Below are 20,840 nucleotides of genomic sequence, written 5' to 3' on the forward strand. Positions count from 1 at the left end.
TTTCTGTGTTCAATCTGCCTTATCATTTGAAACTTACATTTTTAAACATTTGAAAGCAAGATAATATTTAAGAATTTGAAAAGTATTAAGGACATTTTTCTCTATTAAAAATTTCTCTTTAGAGATTGCTTTTAGGGCCAATTTACAAGACCCACAACTAATTTTTTTTTTTTTTTTTTTGGTTTATACGTATACCCTAATCTTTGCATTCCTCTTTCCCTCTACCCCGTCCTTCAATTGACTAGGTGATCAAAGTTTATCTCTTTTTGTTTCTGATAGAACCGACTGTTTCTGGAAAAGGTAAACATCTATTCTCCAAAGGGCAGTGACTTTCTACCTGTGAAAATAAAAAGTAAACTTCAGAAGAAAATTCTGAAAGAGGAATTTAGAGATGTTCCAAATAAAGGCAATATAGTTTCACTGGAACTGAAATGTTGCCTTCCAATTCTACTACAGAAGGCAGAGTGGCACATGTGGCACCTGGTCAGGATGGACTCACTAAAGGATTTAACCCAGACTTCTGATCAACAAATATTGCTGCTACATTAACTGATTCGCAACAAAGAAAGAAAATATCATCCAGTTGATTTTATTATTTAAATATGGGCTCAAATCTTAAATCTGACAAACTAATAAATAAATATGTCTGAAAAGTAAATTGTAAATGGTGAACTGGTATGGCTGAGGCATTTGTACTGAACTCATGCTGCTTCCTGGAGATCACTGCATTCTTTTCTGTGCTCAGTAATCTACTTAAACTATGTCAGAGATTCGCCCGAGACTTACTTTCCTGTCCTTTCTGGCTCATATTATTTCTTTATTTAGAAAATCAGAACATTTGTTTGTTTTTAGGGTTCAAGCACCTCTTCTCATCTCTATAATGTCTCCAAATGTCTCAGAGGATCCCTAACACTATCTGTGTTTCTTGCACATTATGGTATAATTTATCTGTGTCTAGAGATCTGAAGTCAGGCAAAGTAGTTAAGGGCACTCTTTCTTCTTCCTCATATATCTTGAGACACAGTTCTCTGCTCTTGTGGTTTGTCTGACCCTTTTGAGTTCCTGTTATGCTTCCATTTGCACCAGAAGACAATGGAAATCAAGTGAAATTAAATATAAAATGTCAGAACTAGAAACGCTATTAGATCAAGTTTAGATAAAGAAATGAGAGGGATTTAATCTGCTTTGTTCCTTACTAAGACATGTACATGGGGCTGTATCCAAGATAAAGCTATGAAACACTTGAAACACTAACTCCCCTTGTACTGAGTCTATGCTTATGTGCAACAGACTTTTGATAGTAATTTGCCTTTCTGTGTAGATCCACCTATAGATAAAAAAAATATACTTACCAGAAGATCCAAGACCCAGTTATAAGTTAATAGATGAACTTCTAATTTATACATCAGAGCTTGTTAGTGGATGTCTATCTGGGGGTCGGAGAGAGGGAGAGATTGATCCACTGTCATTATGCTGCTAAATCAGGTTCCTGAGATATAGCCCTTGGAACATGGAGATCACACCAGGGTACTGCCCCTTCAAAGCCTCTTTGGGCACCTAGCAACCCTTCTCCATGGTGTACTTTGACTCCATCTTGTTGCTAGTTGTCCACAAATGCCTGTTCTGTGAGATGGTCCACCTCTTGGTTTGTAAGGCCAGACAGACATAAGCACAGCTACTTCTCAAGAGGCTGTTACTGACCACAATAGGTCTTTTCTGTTTTGTTTTGTTTTGTTTTGTTTTGAGACAGAGTCTCACTCTGTTGCCCAGGTTGGAGTGCAGTGGTACGATCTTGGCTCACTGCAATCTCTGCCTTCTGGGTTCAAGCAGTTCTCCTGCCTCAGCCTCTGAGTAGCTGGGATTACAGGCGCCCACCACCATGGCCAGCTAATTTTTTTTTTTTTTTTTTTTTTTTTTTAGTACAGATGGGGTTTCACCATGTTGGTCAGGCTGGTCTTGAACTCCTGACCTCAAGTGATCCAACTGCCTCAGCCTCCCAAAGTGCTGAGATTACAGGTATGAGCCACCGCGCTCGGTTGGTCTTTTCTTCCTAAAGGCAAAACCCAGAATCTTTCCACCTGTTAACACCTGTAAATCTTCTGAAATACTCCTTGGAACAAAGACTGCTGTTTCTTCTTTAAACGTATGACATGAAAATCCATTTTTACAACCATGCAGTGAAATATGCAGCTATGTGGAAAGCTTCAAGGATGAAGAATGATTACAATAGACTTCATTCAAAACTTTTTAGGGATTCTTCAAATAATGATATCTAATTGGAGAGTCTGATACATGTTCCAAGGCTGAATCCTGGGCCTTTATAGCAACCAGAAAAAAAAAAAAAAAGGATTGAAAATGCCTAAAAGCTCTAACACCCACTTTAAAAAATGCTTTGAAATTATAATTATTGAAAAAATACTATTTGGAACTATATCATGATTAAGAAAGCATCAGAAAATAAAGTAGCTTGGCAATTTTGAGTTACTCTCCAACTAAAAAAATCTGTTTAATGGACTTTGAAATGATTTTGTATTTGTGTTTAAAAAATATGCATCTCTATCCAGGTTGACAGCTTAAGTACCAGGCTCTAGCCAAACAAAATCTGAAGTGACTAAGGCATTGCTTCTTAAATAAGAGCAAATTGGAACTGCCATTTCAAATCACTACCATGTCTTCTGGCAAGACTAGATTAGCACTCACACTCACATCTGATGAGGGAGTCACCTCAAGATTGCAAACAGCCAATTTGGATTACCCAGCAAGGGCATGTTAAACCCAGCAAAGGGTTGCCAGGCCTCTGTTCTTTGGCCAGCCTATATAGAATGGAGAATTTTGTAGAAGTGATGTGTTCAACACTTGGATACGTTTAAGAAGACAGCTTGAGTCTAGTTTCTTTGGTCCCTAGGCCAGCTCAAAATAACCAGGCACATGCCCTTGCTGACCTCTAAAGGCAGGTCACTCTTAAAGTAAGAGTCTTACTGGCTCTTGCTTGACATCTCTTCTTTGTTTCATTCTGCTACCTGACTTTGGTTCTGCTTCTGGCCCTTTGGAATTGGTGTTTGAACTTGGTCTCTGTTCTTTAGGCCCTGGATTTTCGTAACAGATTCCAATTGGGTTTATCCTGCTGGCTGTCTATGAGCTAGGCTACCCTACTTCTTGCCCTTCTGAGGCTAACTTCCAGCATAGTCCACTTGGCTGACTGGTTCTTCTCTGTGTCTGCAAGAGTATATGTGAGTGTTTGGTGGAGAGGGGAATAGGATGTATGCTCAATTTGAATAATCACTCACTAAAATGAGAGAGAGAGAGAGAGATCGAGATCTAAACATGGGGAGTAGAAAGTAATACAATTGCTTCTCCTTATTGACTATCCTTAGGTTTGAGGTAAATTCTTAATTAGGTATTTAGTTCCCTCCCAAGTATTTTATCACAGGCCTCAGATTCTGCTGCCACCTGGTGCTAAAATGTTCTAGGTAGTGATGACTAAATAGTTTGACAAACTCCAAGAAGTATCACCTAGATTCAGAGATAACATACTAATTAGGAGGCTGGATATTTAACATAGTAAGTAAAAGATATAACATAAAAAAAAACAAGAATAGCTTAGTGTAATACATAATGAATATGTTATACTTATAAACAGATATATAAGATGTAATAATAGTAGATTACTATATAGTTCTGAGCTATCACTATCTCTTAGAAGTATGGTCCATGTCAGTGCCAGGTGCAGTGGCTCAGGCCTATAAGATCCCAGCCCTTTGGGAGGCCGAGGCAGGCGGATCACCTGAGGTCAGGAGTTCAAGACCAGCCTGGCCAACATGGCAAAACCCCGTCTCTAAAAAAAAAATATATATATATATGTATATATATATATGTGTGTGTGTGTATATATATGTATGTATGTATATATATACACACTGTACACACACACACAAAATAAATTAGCTGGGCATGGTGGCGCACGCCTGTAGTCCCAGCTACTTGGGAGGCTGAGGTAACAGAAACGCTTGAACCCAGGAGGTGGAGGTTGCAGTGAGCTGAGATCGTGCCACTGTACTCCAGCCTGGGCAACAGAGTGAGACTCTGTTTCAAAAAAAGAAAAAAAAAAAAAAAGAAAAAGAAAGAAATAAAAGAAGTATGGTCTATGTCTAATCCCCATTTGAGCTGTCACTTCCAAATATGACAGAATGCTTAGTGTTAATACACATTAACAGCTAATAATTTCACTTAATGGCCTCCCTAACTGAAAAAAGTTTTCTGCCAGCTTCTAAATTAAGATTGGTTAATTTTGCCCAAGGTTTATTTATATTTCACAGAAATTAATTTTTTCTTTTGTGGAGTTTATTGATCTGCCATTTCTCCCCAGTCTTCATTTTGCCACCATTTTTCTCTATTGCTCCTCCAAGCAGGGTCTGTTTCCATTGCTTCTGGTTTTTCCAAAATTGTTTTGTTTCTATTCTTTAACTCTCTGTCCTGTGAGATTTTCATATTCCCGGTGATTACATATCATCCACCCAATCTTTCCCAGTGTAACTTTTACAGAAAGGCTGTCCTACTGGACTCCCAAATACAGCAATACCTTACTCATTTGGCTTTTGAGTCCCAACTGTTGAGGGACATAAGAAGAATTTTTCCAAGGTTCAGGCAAAAGAGAAATTCAGTAGGACCATTCATCTAAGACAGATAGTATTTTCCAGAGATGATCAAAAGAATAATTCCCACTCCACATGCTTTTTTTTTTTTTTTTTTTTTTTTTTTACACAATATGACTTCTGTTCTGTTTTCATAGAGAAGTGGAATCTAAACTCTCTTCCCTAGAATCTGGGTGGTTTTATGACTTTGGAAGAAGTGATGCTGTGTGACTTCACTTAGATGTGACTTAGGTTAGATGATAAAAAGTGATAAAGTTTCACCACCACCAAGCTGTGAGGAAAACCAAAGTAGCTCATACAGAGACACCACATGGAGAGGCCACTGTATTTTTTCCAGCTGACAGCTCAACTGAAGTCCCAGCCACAGCCAGCATCAACTGCAAAGACACCTCCAGATGACTGCAACCCCAGCCATCAAGTCATTCCCAGCCTTCAAGCCTTCCCAGCTGAGGCCCAGACATCAGAGAAGGTAAACAAGCCACCCCTGCTGTGCTCTGTTCACATTCCTGATCCACAGAAACCATGAGGACAATAAGATTTTTGTTTTATGCCACTAAGTTTTTAGAGTGGTTTGTTACATAGCAAGAACAATAGAAATGGTATCATATTTAGTATGTTCCTCACAAATTGTGAGCAAGTATCCCAAGATGGGTGCAGAGCCCAACTTCCTTCTAGTTCATATGTAAGTTTCTTGTCATCCTGAGGCATTTTTTGAATAAAAAAATTAATTCAAGATGGATTAAAGACTTAAATGTTAGACCTAAAACCATAAAAACCCTAGAAGAAAACCTAGGCAATACCATTCAGGACATAGGCACGGGCAAGGACTTCATGTCTGAAACACCAAAAGCAATGGCAACAAAAGCCAAAATAGACAAATGGGATCTAATTAAACTAAAGAGCTTCTGCACACCAAAAGAAACTATCATTAGAGTGAACAGGCCACCTACAGAATGGGAGAAAATTTTTGCAATCTACTTATCTGACAAAGGGCTAATATCCAGAATCTACAAAGAACTCAAACAAATTTACAAGAAAAAAACGAACAACCCCATCAAAAAGTGGGTGAAGGATATAAACAGACACTTCTCAAAAGAAGACATTTATGCAGGCAACAGGCACATGAAAAAATGCTCATCATCACTGGCCATCAGAGAAATGCAAATCAAAACCACAATGAGATACCATCTCACACCAGTTAGAATGGCGATCATTAAAAAGTCAGGAAACAACAGGTGCTGGAGAGGTTGTGGAGAAATAGGAACACTTTTACACTGTTGGTGGGAGTGTAAACTAGTTCAACCATTGTGGAAGACAGTGTGGTGATTCCTCAAGGATCTAGAACTAGAAATACCATTTGACCCAGCCATCCCATTACTGGGTATATAGCCAAGGGATTATAAATCATGCTGCTATAAAGACACATGCACATGTATGTTTATTGTGGCACTATTCACAATAGCAAAGACTTGGAACCAACCCAAATGTCCATCAATGATAGACTGATTAAGAAAATGTGGCACATATACACCATGGAATACTATGCAGCCATAAAAAAGGATGAGTTCATGTCCTTTGTAGGGACATGGATGAAGCTGGAAACCATCATTCTCAGCAAACTTTCACAAGCACAAAAAACCAAACACCGCATGTTCTCACTCATAGGTGGGAATTGAACAATGAGAACACTTGGGCACAGGAAGGGGAACATCACACACTGGGGCCTGTCTTGAGGTTGGGGGAAGGGGGGAGGGGTAGCATTAGGAGATATACCTAATGTAAATGACGAGTTAATGGGTGCAGCACACCAAGATGGCACATGTATACATATGTAACAAACCTGCATGTTGTGCACATGTACCCTAGAACTTAAAGTATATATAAAAAAAAAAAGGCAAAAGTGAAGCCATTGTCATTACTGTCTTAAGGTTGCTGTAGTCAGATGTGGTGACGGACAGATTCAGAGGAGCCCAGTGGGTCCATCTTGTTCCTCTCCCATTTGCATTTAAACATGTCTTTTCCATCTTTAAAAATCTCTCCTTTAACCTCATACCTCCTTCCATACTACCTTCTTTTCTTTCATGCTAACTGTGTCCGTTTTCATTTTTCTACTCTATCTTCTGCTATGGGTCTCTGCCACCTCCTTACCCCTAAAACTGTTCTCACTGTTCTTCCCACATACTCATTATTTCTGGATATCTATTACTATCATATGCTGATGGCTCTCAAGACTATATCTACTGGCAGGGCACAGTGTCTCACACATGTTACCTCAGCACTTTGGGAGACCAAGCCGGTCGGATGGCTTGAACTCAGGAGTTTGAGACCAGCCTGGGCGACACAACGAAACCTCGTCTTTACTAAAAATTCAAAAATTAGCCAGGTAGTGGTGACATGCGCCTGTGGTCCCAGCTACTTAGAAGGCTGAGGCAGGAGGATTGCTTGAGCCCAGGAGTTTGAGACTGCAGTGAGCTGTGATTGTGCCACTGCACTCCAGCCTGTGCAACAGAGTGAGGCCCTGTCTTAAAAAAAAGAGAGAGAGAAAGAGAGAGAGAAAGAGAATATATCTACCCAGATGTCTCCTCTGAGTTTCATACTTTCATATCTAATGATCTCTACCTCTACCTGGGTGGCAGACAAGTGCTTAAACTCAGAATGTTCATAATTAAACTCATCATATTTCCAGTCAAAACTGTACCTTCTTCATATCTCAGCAAATAGCACCATCATCCACTCAGGTTTCCAAACCAGAAATCAGGTTCGAAAATTCCCATGTGTCTCCCTCCCACTGTCACTTTCCTAGTTGAGGTTTCCTTTATCTCTGGCCTGGAAGAATGCAGTAGTCATTCTTCCTGAAGTGAAGATCCCATTGTATAATACAATGAGAAGCTACCATACAAACATTATGGTTTATCTTTAGTACAGACCCATATTATTACATGGGTTATTGCCTACTCTGAGAATGTGGGCAACAAATCCATTTTATGGGAATAGTTGCAACCAATAATGGTCTAAGAGGAACAAAAGGAAAACACATTTGCACAACAGTGGATATTTTCAGTGTGTTAGACCTGGTGGCAATGCTGTCCACTTCACAAATATTTATAATTTCCTACCATGCACTAGGAACTGTGCCTGCAGGAGAAGCTTCCAAGGCATTGATTCACTGTGTACTTTTTTTCTGGGCCCAGCACTATGTGACATGCAGAGGATCCAAAAATGAAAAATTCATGGTCTCTATTCCTAAGGGACACTCAACTTTCTTCAGTCACTACCCATGTTGAATGATGTCCCAGATGGTCCCACCTAATGCTGAGGTCCTTCTATAGACAGTGTGGCAGTGAAGTTCCTTTTGTGGACTTTTATTTTTAGAGAGTAAATTAAATGCAGAGGGAGAAAAAGTTTCCCATTTCAAAGTCAATCTAGAGACACGTGGAGACTGTTGTCTAGATGCAAGGATTCTTTTCCAGTGACACACAGGAACCACCTCCTTGAGACCTGAATTAAATTGCGAGCAATTTCAGTAATGAATTCAGCCTTGGGCTCAGCCCATTCCCAGAACCTCTGGCTTAATTATGAGAAGAAAACCTATTTATTCTGGGACATCACCACTTTGGGAAAAATTCCTGGAAGCCATCAGAAAAGCAAAGGGAAGATCTTTCTCAGAGTCTCTTCTCTGAATTTCTGAGAAAGAAGCGTTTCATGTTTGGCCTGTCAAGTTGCTTTTAGTTTCAGCCCATGGATTTGCCCCTTATTTAATTATCTCTGAACTTAGGTGTCTCTGTCCATCCAAAGGCCTAGGTCACCTGTGGGAGACTAAGTCAACCTTTCTTGGGCCTTCCTCAGATACCATCTTCCTCTGAGCACATTCTTCATATTATAAGTTACAAAATACAGTAAGAAAAATACTAATATGTATACAGTACTTTACATTTTACTAAACTCTTTTCAGGTGTTTTAGTTCACTTAATTCTAATAGCAACCAAGAAAGGTGCAGATATAAGGAATCTGAGCCTCAGAGAAAAGTAACCTGTCCATTTCATCGTGCTACTGAGAATGAAAAAAAGAAAGTAACCTATTCATGATCACACAGCTATTGCATGAGAGACCTCACTAAGAACCAAGATATTGTAACTCCTATCTTCTTTCCACCTTTTCTCCCTATATCTGTCCAGGGGCCAAAGTAATTTCTATATCTGATCTACTTCAAAATTATTATGAAAACTGAGTAAACTATGTGATACTGGGAGTCAAGGAATACTGATGTCTGTCCTGGGACTAGCTTGGTTGTGGGGACCCATTGAGGCCCCTATAAGCCAGGGTCCCAAGGGGACCTATGAAGAGCAAGGAAAGGCAAGGAAAGCTCCCCTGAGGCGGTGGTTCGCAAACTTGGCCACACATTGAAAAAATCCCAGGAGCTTTAAGCCTTGGTTTCAGCCCCAGAGATTCTGATTCAGTTCAAAAGTCTTGGGGGAAGCCTTTCCATTTAGACGTTTTAAAATCTCCCCAGGTGATACTATAATACTATGCAGCCAAGACTCACTAACATTGCCTGAGGGCACCCACAGTTTCTTTGTAGGGCTTGGGGACTCATTCTTTCTCTTTTCTATATGCTTATTACACTAGTTATATTTAGTCATTGAATAAAATCTAGAAAATACTGATTAATTTTTGGAGGGTAATCATAATTATTCCACAGAGAAATAAATTTTGTTAACAATTGACTGTATATCTTTCCAGGATTTGTCTACATACATACACATAAATAAATAATCCTATGCTTTTTATTTAATCAAAAATGATAGTTTGAAATCAGGTAGTGTGATGCCTCCAGCTTTGTTCTTTTGGCTTAGGATTGCCTTGGCGATGCGGGCTCTTTTTTGGTTCCATATGAACTTTAAAGTAGTTTTTTCCAATTCTGTGAAGAAAGTCATTGGTAGCTTGATGGGGATGGCATTGAATGTGTAAATTACCTTGGGCAGTATGGCCATTTTCACGATATTGATTCTTCCTACCCATGAGCATGGAATGTTCTTCCATTTGTTTGTATCCTCTTTTATTTCCTTGAGCAGTGGTTTGTAGTTCTCCTTGAAGAGGTCCTTCACATCCCTTGTAAGTTGGATTCCTAGGTATTTTATTCTCTTTGAAGCAATTGTGAATGGGAGTTCACTCATGATTTGGCTCTCTGTTTGTCTGTTGTTGGTGTATAAGAATGCTTGTGATTTTTGTACACTGATTTTGTATCCTGAGACTTTGCTGAAGTTGCTTATCAGCTTAAGGAGATTTTGGGCTGAGACAATGGGGTTTTCTAGATATACAATCATGTCGTCTGCAAACAGGGACAATTTGACTTCCTCTTTTCCTAATTGAATACCCTTTATTTCCTTCTCCTGCCTAATTGCCCTGGCCAGAACTTCCAACACTATGTTGAATAGGAGTGGTGAGAGAGGGCATCCCTGTCTTGTGCCAGTTTTCAAAGGGAATGCTTCCAGTTTTTGCCCATTCAGTATGATATTGGCTGTGGGTTTGTCATAGATAGCTCTTATTATTTTGAAATACGTCCCATCAATGCCTAATTTATTGAGAGTTTTTAGCATGAAGGGTTGTTGAATTTTGTCAAAGGCTTTTTCTGCATCTATTGAGATAATCATGTGGTTTCTGTCTTTGGCTCTGTTTATATGCTGGATTACATTTATTGATTTGCGTATATTGAACCAGCCTTGCATCCCAGGGATGAAGCCCACTTGATCATGGTGGATAAGCTTTTTGATGTGCTGCTGGATTCGTTTTGCCAGTATTTTATTGAGGATTTTTGCATCAATGTTCTATACTACAAGGCTACAGTAACCAAAACAGCATGGTACTGGTACCAAAACAGAGATATAGATCAATGGAACAGAACAGAGCCCTCAGAAATAACACCGCATATCTACAACTATCTGATCTTTGACAAACCTGAGAAAAACAAGCAATGGGGAAAGGATTCCCTATTTAATAAATGGTGCTGGGAAAACTGGCTAGCCATATGTAGAAAGCTGAAACTGGATCCCTTCCTTACCCCTTATACAAAAATCAATTCAAGTTGGATTAAAGATTTAAACGTTAGACCTAAAACCATAAAAACCCTAGAAGAAAACCTAGGCATTACCATTCAGGACATAGGCATGGGCAAGGACTTCATGTCTAAAACACCAAAAGCAATGGCAACAAAAGCCAAAATTGACAAATGGGATCTAATTAAACTAAAGAGCTTCTGCACAGCAAAAGAAACTACCATCAGAGTGAACAGGCAACCTACAAAATGGGAGAAAATTTTCGCAACCTACTCATCTGACAAAGGGCTAATATCCAGAATCTACAATGAACTCAAACAAATTTACAAGAAAAAAACGAACAACCCCATCAAAAAGTGGGCAAAAGACATGAACAGACACTTCTCAAAAGAAGACATTTATGCAGCCAAAAAACACATGAAAAAATGCTCATCATCACTGGCCATCAGAGAAATGCAAATCAAAACCACAATGAGATACCATCTCACACCAGTCAGAATGGCAATCATTAAAAAGTCAGGAAACAACAGGTGCTGGAGAGGATGTGGAGAAATAGGAACACTTTTACACTGTTGGTGGGACTGTAAACTAGTTCAACCATTGTGGAAGTCAGTGTGGCGATTCCTCAGGGATCTAGAACTAGAAATACCATTTGACCCAGCCATCCCATTACTGGGTATATACCCAAATGACTATAAATCATGCTGCTATAAAGACACATGCACACGTATGTTTATTGTGGCATTATTCACAATAGCAAAGACTTGGAACCAACCCAAATGTCCAACAATAATAGACTGGATTAAGAAAATGTGGCACATATACACCATGGAATACTATGCAGCCATAAAAAATGAAGAGTTCGTGTCCTTTGTAGGGACATGGATGAAATTGGAAATCATCATTCTCAGTAAACTATCGCAAGAACAAAAAACCAAACACCTCATATTCTCACTCATAGGTGGGAATTGAACAATGAGATCACATGGACACAGGAAGGGGAATATCACACTCTGGGGACTGTGGTGGTGGGGTCGGGGGAGGGATAGCATTGGGAGATATACCTAATGCTAGATGACGAGTTAGTGGGTGCAGCACACCAGCATGGCACATGTATACATATGTAACTAACCTGCACAATGTGCACATGTACCCTAAAACTTAAAGTATAATTAAAAAAAAAAGATATACATACTGCTGTATAATATGCCTTTTATCTTTGACTTTTTTTTCCCATATCAACAAATTCTAATTAAGGCTATTTTCAAAGACTTCATAGTATTCCATTGTGTGACTGTACCTCACTGAACCTCTAATAACAAAGAGGAGTTTTCTTTTTATCCCCGTATCTGTTTCCCTTCCAAGGAGATGCTTGAAATCCTAGAATCTAGTAGGGAGGATCAGATTTTGTCAATCCTCTTGGCTTCTGCGCCATTTCAAATTTATCTGGAAGATTTACAGTTAATCAAACAATATACTAATTTGGGAAAATTGGTTTTTGGAGGAAAGTTTGGAAACTACTATTAATACCCAAGCCCTAATAATCTTAGAGAATGAAAGAAACTGAGGGTTCTACAGCTCTCAAAATTCCAACTTGTCTTCAGTTGTTTGAGGTCCTTTCTCAAAATTGTTTAAGTCTAGTCAGTTACCTGGGTAAGTTCATTAAGGGAGTCTATGACATAATGCTAAAGATAATAACAACAATTAGCACTTGCTTAGCACTTTAAAGTGAATGATTCTAACATAAAACCAATATGAACTAACTACCGTTCATTAAGTATCCTTCTAGAGAATCAATGTGCCAGGCACTGAACTAGGCACTTAACATAGTCTTCTATTTGATATCTGTCATAAAGTCTATACACGGTGGTATTATTATTTCAGTTTTACAGATAGGACAGCTGAGGCTCAGTGAATTGCCTGAGCTCACTTATTAAAACTAGACTGTAAACATGTATTGTGTCATGGTTTTACACAGCATTATATCTCAGAATCTGGTTCAGTGCTTTGCACTGTGCCTAGGAGAAGGTAGGGACTCAATACATAATTGATGGATGAAGGAATAATTAAATCACTAGCTGTTTCTTTAATTCATATTGCCTCTGGGTGATGCAGAGATGCTCTACCCATAGAAGACTTGCTTCCTATTTCCATCCTCCAGCAATAATTCATATAGTAATGATTTGGTGGCTGATATGGTTTGACTCTGTGTCCCCATGCAAATCTCATCTTGAATTGTAATCCCCACATGTTGGGGGAGGAGCCTGGTAAGAGGTGATTGAATCATGGGGTGAACTTCCCCCTTGCTGTTCTCATAATAGTGAGTGAGTTCTTATGAGAGCTAGTTGTTTGAAGGTGTGTGGCATTTCCCCCTTCTCGCTCTCTCTCCTGCTCCGCCATGGTAAAGATGTGCTTGCTTCCCCTTTGCCTTCTGCCATGATTGTAAGTTTCCTGAGGCTTAACCATGCTTCCTGTGAAGCCTGCAGAACTGTAAGTCAATTAAACCTCTTTTCTTCATAAATTACCCAGTCTCAGATGATTCTTTATAGCAGTGTGAAAACAGACTAATACAGTGGTTTATGGAAATGTGCCTTCAGTCTTTACATTCTCTAGGGTAATGGTTCTCCAAATGTGGTCCCCTTCCCAACAAATTCATGGACTCCACTTCAGGCAACCAAATCAGAATCTCTGGTCACGAATATCAAGAAACTGTTTTAATAAGCTTTTCACATGTGATCCGAGCACTTTGGGAGACCGAGGTGGGCTGATCACAAGGTCAAGAGATCAAGACCATCCTGGCCAACATGGTGAAACCCCATCTCTACTAAAAATACAAAAATTAGCTGGGAGTGGGTGGTGCACGCCTGTAGTCCCAGCTACTTGGGAGGCTGAGGCAGGAGAATTGCTTGAACCCAGGAGGCAGAGGTTGCAGTGAGCTGAGATCGCAGCACTGCACCCCAGCCTGGCAATGGAGTGAGACTCCGTCTCAAAATAATTATAATAATAACAAGCTTTTCAGATGATTCCAATGAACATTAAAGATGAACATTGAAGTTTGAGGACTTAATAAATAAATGGCCTTTCTGTCCTGAGACTCATAGTAGTAGTTTAGCCTGGATGATTGGATGGAAGAGCCATTTACAGAGACTGGGGAAACAAATGGAAGAGCAAGTTTGGAAGGAGGTCATGAATTTGGGTCTAGTGTGTTTAATTTGAAGTACTTTTGGGATATCCAGGTGAAGGTATCTGGAGGCATCTGGAGCCTTGAGGTCTGGAGCTCAGAAGACAGGACTGAGTCGGAGATACAGATTTGGGAGTGGTAATTGGAGCCATGACTAAGACTGCTCAGGAGAATGGGAAGCATTAGTTTACCCTAGATAATAGCATTATTTTAAGAGAGTTGGGGAGGGGTCCTGAGAGAATGAAGAATCTGAGGACAGTCATTCTTCCTTGTGAGTGACTTGCATTGGAATGTTTGTCTCATCTTCTCCTCTGGATTATAAGCTCCTTAAAGGCAGGGACTGTGTAAACTTTAATAAGTCCTTCAAACAAAAGTACATTGCTGCACAGGCTGTGAATAATCAGTGAATTCCTTCCAGGATTCTGCTTTGCAGAAATCCAATGTGATCAGAGCCACCAGCAAGATGTTTTCCCAAAAATCACTTCTATCATTTCCCAATGGACAGTATGGCAGATTAAAAATAAGTGAATAAATAAAGGGTATCATGTGTAATCCACTGATATCTATGCTAATCACATTAATCAGAGTGAATTAATTATACCTGAAAACAGATGCAAAGTTAAATTCCTCAGAAAATCAATTCATTAAACTCATATTGGAATGCACAGTCAACAACCCCCATGTTTAGAAACTATCAGCATGATTTGTGGCAACTTCTGATTTACTAACGAAACTGCTTAAAACATTTTTAAAGGCAATTACAATTACTGTCTGGCATTTGATGGAAAGAAATCTTGTCAGCATTGTCCCTTGTGTGTCAACTGTCACAATTTTCTAAAAATTTTGAGGGGAAAAATAGGCAGACTCTACTATTTGCTAGCCTCGATTAGGGTTAATTCAATGTGTGTCTGCAAATAATAGTGTTTAATGTAATCTCTCTAATTACAGATAAAATGCATTTTCAGTCATGCTCATCACTGACAGTATTTTGGGATAAGTTAAACTGACAGCTGCTTTCCGAAGGAAAGGAAAAAAACAAACCTTCCTTGGGGTTGTGTTGATTTTCTCTCTCTCTCTCCGCCCCACCCCCCTTTCTTTTACATTAAAGTTGAGAAAAAGATGAAACTTGACACTTTGGCTCTGGATACCAGTTTTGGAAATTATGACATCATCTGTTTCTTGGGAATTTGACATGTTTTCCAGCTCCTACTCCCATCAACGAATATCTAACTTGAATTCACTCAGCAAGCATTTTCTAAGGGTTTCCAGTGAACCAAATATTGTGCTAGGCAGTAAGGGAATCAAGAAGGAATGAGTCTACCAAACCTGCCCCCTGCAATTGGCCCCATGAATCAAGTCAAGCTTCCTCCTATACCAGACTTGATAGTCATAGAGCCCTTTTATTCTCAGTCCCTCCAGAGTGAAACTATTCAAGTCACAATATTTTCTGAAGGACCACAGCTGACTGGATCAGGGACTACCCAAGGACAGCTACTCCTCAGATTGTCCAGGCATCTGTAATGTGGCCTCGCATGACAAATTGAGCCAGATCAGTCAGATTTTCTTTCTCAGGAATAGAAATGGGAAAATACTAGATGAGGTGGTTAGGGGTGAAGGTGAAATTAGAAAGCAGTAAGAGAAAAACTACACAATAGAAAGAATTAAGACCTTGAGAGGGCAGGCATCATTGGGTCTATGAGACTATGAGGAAGCCGAAACACAGGGCCTAGTTTAAGGTTGAATGAATCAAAGGATGAATAAATAAACAAATAATTGTGACCTAAGATGTCTTTGGCTTTTTTTGGTAGCCTAAAAACATGAGTGATTCACACTGAGTCACTATCCTTGATACTCCTGACTATTTTTTCACCTATGCTGTAGATGAACCATGTTTCTTGCATACTGTGTGTCTCAGTTGGGATACAATTCAGCTTTGAGTAATGGAAAAACTCAAAATAACAGTGGTTTAACAAGGAGTTTATTTTTTTTCTCATGAAAAGCCTACTTACGTGCAATCCAGCTCAGATAGGGTTGCTCTGCTCCATAAAATCCTCAAGGCTGATTCCTTCCAACTTCCTTTGCTACAGTTCTTAGGAGGTACCCTTATCTCCATAGTCTAAAGTGGCATCCACGTTCCAGATAAAAGGATGGAGAGATGGATGAAGAAGAAGGGGTAGAAGTCACCAGCCATCACTTAAGATAGTTTTCTAGAACCTGGGAAAGTCTTATTCATGATGTTTGGGTGGAAATTTTGGAAAAGATCTGAATTCTACTTCCAGAGCAACACCAGAAGCAGAGATGACACCAGTGGTACAGAAAAAAAAAATTGTTAATATCAAACAGAATTGGAAGCCTGAAGCCAGAGCTAATATAAAAGTTGGCAGAATTTACAGATATCTTGAGGAGGACTTTCAACCTCCCTCTCTGTGGAATAAAGTGTTTAAAACAATCCCTTCTGGATCCTAAGGAAAAGAGGCCCCAGCAACTTATGGGTTACAATATAAATGAGACATATTCCAAGACCAACCCTGCATCTAAGCCATCCTAAAATGTCACCTATCATGATACCACCGTTGACTCTCTCCAAGTTGAAATTTTCATATGTAGAGCCACTCTCTGGAGCCAGATAGTAGTGATGTTGTCACTAGAAGGCTACTGTCCAATGCCTTCTGGAAGACAGAGAGGCATATAAAACATAGTGCCCAGATTTCTAGCCCTCAAGATGGTAGAAATTACACCATTTCAGAAGTGGGGGAGCTGGAAAAGAAAGGAAAGGAAAGCTAGTTCTGAAAAGTAAGAGGTTGTTTTGAGTATATTGACTTTGTTCTGCAAAAAGTGAGATATAAAGCACAGTAAGATGCCATTTTATAACCACTGGATTCACAATAATAAAAAATTCTGGGCCAGGCATGGTGGCTTATGCCTGTAATCCCAGCACTTTGGGAGGCTGAGGCAGGTGGATCACCTGAGGTCGAGAGTTCAAGACCAGCCTGACCAACATGGTGAACCATCTCTACTAAAAATACAAAATTAGCTGGGCATAGTGTTGCATGCCTATAATCCCAGCTACTTGGGAGGCTGAGGCAGGAGAATCGCTTGAACCCGGGAGGTGGAAGTTGTGGTGAGCCGAGATCGTGGCATTGCGCTCCAGCCTAGGCAACAATTGTGAAACTCCGTCTCAAAAAAAAAAAAAAAAAAAATTCTGATGAATCCAACTCTTGAGGAAGATGTAGAACAGTAGGAATTCTTATTGTTGGTGAGAGTGTAAATTGGTGCAATGCTTTTGAAGAAAATTAATATATCTAGTAAAGGAAACAACATGTATGCCACATATCCTACCAACTCTACTTCTTGGTTGGCCTACAGCTGTGGGTCTCAAACTTTGGTATGCATCATAATTACCTGGAGGGCTTCTAAAATGCAGATTGCTGGGCCCTCCCTCAGAGTTTCTGATTCAGTAACTTTGGAGTGGGGCCTGAGAATCTGCATTTAGTAAGGTCCCAGGTGATGCTGATACTGCTGATCCTAGGACTACACTTTGAAAACCCCCAGCCTAGGGAAATTATTTCCTGTGTTTATTAGGAGATGTATACAAAAATTTCATAACATCATAGCTAGTAATAGCAAGAACCTGGAAACAACTTAAATATCCCTTGACAGGAAAACGAATAGAGAAATTATACTGTATTAAGAGAGGTATACAGAGGAGAGAAAATTAATGAATTAGAGCATACAACATCATAGATAAAACAAGTTGCAAAAGAATATATGCTTTATGATACTAAATACAAAACTCAAAGACATGTAAATTTAAACAAGAAATTGTTTAGGAATATATACATATATAATGATAAACCAAAATTCAGAATGGTGGAGGGAAGAGGGAAATGGGATTGGGGAGGCACAGGGATTCCGATAGTTCTTGAGTTGGGTAGTAAGCTCAAATATGTTTGTTCTATTATTCTTTCACATGTATAAAATATGTAACAATTATTTTGTGCTTTAAAATCAGTTTCATAGAGTGTGGTGGCTCACGCTTGTAATCTCAACACTTTTGGAGGCCAAGACAGGTGAATCACTTGAGCCCAGGAGTTTGAGACCAACCTGGGCAACATGGTGAAACCCCTTCTCTAAAAAAAAAAAAAAAAAATACAAAAATGAGGTGGGCGTGGTTGCTCGTGCCTGTAGTCCTAGCTACCTGAGAGGTTGAGATGTGAGGATTACTTGAGCTCAGAAGGTCAAGGCTGCAATGAGCCATGATTGCACCATTGCTCTCCAGCCTGGGTGACAGAGTGAGACCCTGTCTCAAAAATATAAAATAAAATCAATTTCACTTTTGTATGTATGAAATATTTCACTTTTTTCTTTTTAATCAGTTATATATTTTCAACTTCATATTCTTTTAGTTTCCCATAGAATCTTCACAATGTGGAAAGCAAAAATAAAAATATAAAGATGTATCTTTTTTTTTTAAATAAGGAAAAATCCCCTGAATATGTATATATGGACGAGGAAGCATGTAAGCAGCTATGTTAGGGTAGTGTGTGTGTGCGTGTGTGTGTGTGTGTATGTGTATTTATACTTAAAATACCTTCATGTGGTTCTGAGCAATTGATTAAAAACTGGAGAAAATCAGCAAAGGATGAAAGGGCTGGGGGGAAGAAACTACGGTTTTAGGAACAAAAAGTAGAAAGTGTATTTGTGGACATGTAAATTCAAAGGGCAAGATGGAGACCAGGCTGCCAGGAAGGGAATGGCTCTGAGATGAGCAAGAATTGCCTGCTTCTCTGCATTTGTTCCAGCATCTTTTCTCAGGGATAAAAAAGGCAGATCTGGGGGGTGATGGCTTTGTGGGGTTTATGAAAGTAACCAGAAGGAGACAGAGAGGTGGTTGTAGAGTCCAAAGGAGAACAACTTGGAAGATGTGGACTACAGAGCCTGAGTGGAAGTTTTAAATCACCTGGAAATTGGGAGGTTGGCTGGAAGCAGAAAAGAGTCATGAGGGGTTGAATGTTTGAAGCCCACTCTGAGGATAGGGAATGTTTGTGTTTAGAGATGAAAGGACTAGAAAGGGATTCCAAAAGTGGAGCAGGGCCTCGTTATTACAAGGCTCAGTGGGACTGAGGCTGGTGACGGACAAGCTTTGAGTAATGTGGGGACAATGATGGGGACTGTTGAGTCAAGAAGTCTGAAGAATTCACAAGACGGGTGATACGTCTGGCAGACAGGAATGATGAAGCTGAGTCAGAGTTTTGGATGGTAGCTGCGTTGCTTGGGTAGAGTTCTCACCATTGCTGATGAGCAAGGAACTGAGATTAGAGGACCCCTGTGTTCTGGGAAGGAATGGGGGTCTAATCACAGCTCCATGAATGCAGCTGGGGGCAGTAGAGCCATATTGACCTGTGTTCAAATCCACTTACTAGCTGTGAGGTCCTGCTGCTAAATACTTAACCTCTTCTGGCCTCTTTCCCCATTTTCAGACAGATGATATCACCTCCTTCCTAGAAGTAGTAACCATTTAATGAGAGCATAGATGAAAGGGTTTACTAGAATATCTGGCACACACCATAGATTATTAATAAATGTTAGTGAGACAAAGCAGGGGTCCTTCTTAGGGGCCTAATAGGCCCCCCAAGCATGGAAATAAAGGAAAAATCTTGAATCTCTTCAAAGGAAATTCCAGGCACCCAGCTATCCCTGAGAAATAAATAAGCAATCCCATAAGCAAAAAAAAGAAAAAAAGGAATAGCATAAACAGTAATCTCAAGCAAGTTATAGTCACAAGGTGTTTTAGTTCCTTCTAGAAACTAAAAGATAACACCGTAACATATGTTCTTGAGTTGTTTATTAGAAACCAAGACTCCCACTGATGAAAAAATGCTGGCCATTGTCAGGGAGACCTTAGATAAAGGGGACCTGAAGATTGAACACTGACCACCATTCTTTGTTCTAAATTTCTTCCTGCGGGACCTGGATAAGAGTCATACCCACAGGCCAAACATTAACCTTACTTTCTGCTGAACCCAAGTTTTTAGACAAAACCTTCTTTCCTTAACCAATTGCAAATCAAAGAATTTCTGAATCCACCCAATGACCTGTAAGCTCCCACTTCAAGATAGCTCATCTTTTCAGGCCAAACCAATGTATAACCTCCATGTTGGACTCACGATTTTGCCTGTAACTTCTGCTTTCCTGAAATGTACCCCTGCCTTCAAAAACCTTTGCTTGGAAGCTATCAGGGAATCAGGGTCTTAAGTGTTAATTGCCCGATCCCCTTGCTTGGCACCCTGCAATAAATGCCTCACTTTCTATCACTGCAAATCCCAGTGTCAGTGTTTGGCTTTTTCTGTGCACTGAGTGAGCAGATCAGAGTTTTGTTTAGTAACATTAGGTCTGTCTTCTCTTCCCCTCAAATCAAGTACCCTTAGAGGCCCAGCATGGGGATGGCCAGCATCACAGGAGCTAATCAGAGAAGGGGCTGATGATCCCTGAGCTCACTGATGGAGCCATGAAATGAGTCAGACAGAGACAGAAAAACTAAAACAGGAAGGACAGTGCACTTGCAACAAAAACCAAACAAAACAAGCATTGCCCATGTCAGTGTCACAGTGCAACTCAGAGACAACCCTGAGGAAGACTTTGCTGAAGCATTTCGTGAAGAATTTTGTACATGGTGAGGGATGGTAAATAATAGAAGGTGCAAAAACCTCTTTGAAACTGATGGGATTTTCAACGGGTTGGGCAAAGGATGGGCCTTCTTAGAGAAGAGCATTCAGAAAAGATGATGAACTACTTAAGCCTCTTAGATTTTAGTCCTTTCAGTTTTCAGCCTAGCCCTGGAACAATGGTTTATAAACAGCCTTGTTCATGGAGCAACCTCAGATGCCTCCTGAGGTAAAGAAATGGGAAGGCTCTGAAATCAGTCCCTAAGGCAAAAAAACCCCACATAAAATC

At 39.8% G+C, this 20,840-nt stretch overlaps 1 protein-coding gene across 1 annotated transcript in view; it reads left to right on the forward strand.

Annotated features, from left to right (window-relative positions):
* Window positions 1–20,840, forward strand: part of LOC104007963 (uncharacterized) — a 60,624-nt gene that overhangs the window by 21,351 nt on the left and 18,433 nt on the right. Inside the window, exon 4 of the mRNA XM_063787336.1 lies at window positions 4,990–5,121. Coding sequence (XP_063643406.1) covers window positions 4,990–5,051 — 62 coding nt within the window. The 3' untranslated portion in view covers window positions 5,052–5,121. The remainder of the gene's footprint in view (window positions 1–4,989; window positions 5,122–20,840) is intronic.

The sequence above is a fragment of the Pan troglodytes genome, chromosome 11, assembly GCF_028858775.2.
Source record: "Pan troglodytes isolate AG18354 chromosome 11, NHGRI_mPanTro3-v2.0_pri, whole genome shotgun sequence".
Taxonomy (NCBI): domain Eukaryota; kingdom Metazoa; phylum Chordata; class Mammalia; order Primates; family Hominidae; genus Pan; species Pan troglodytes.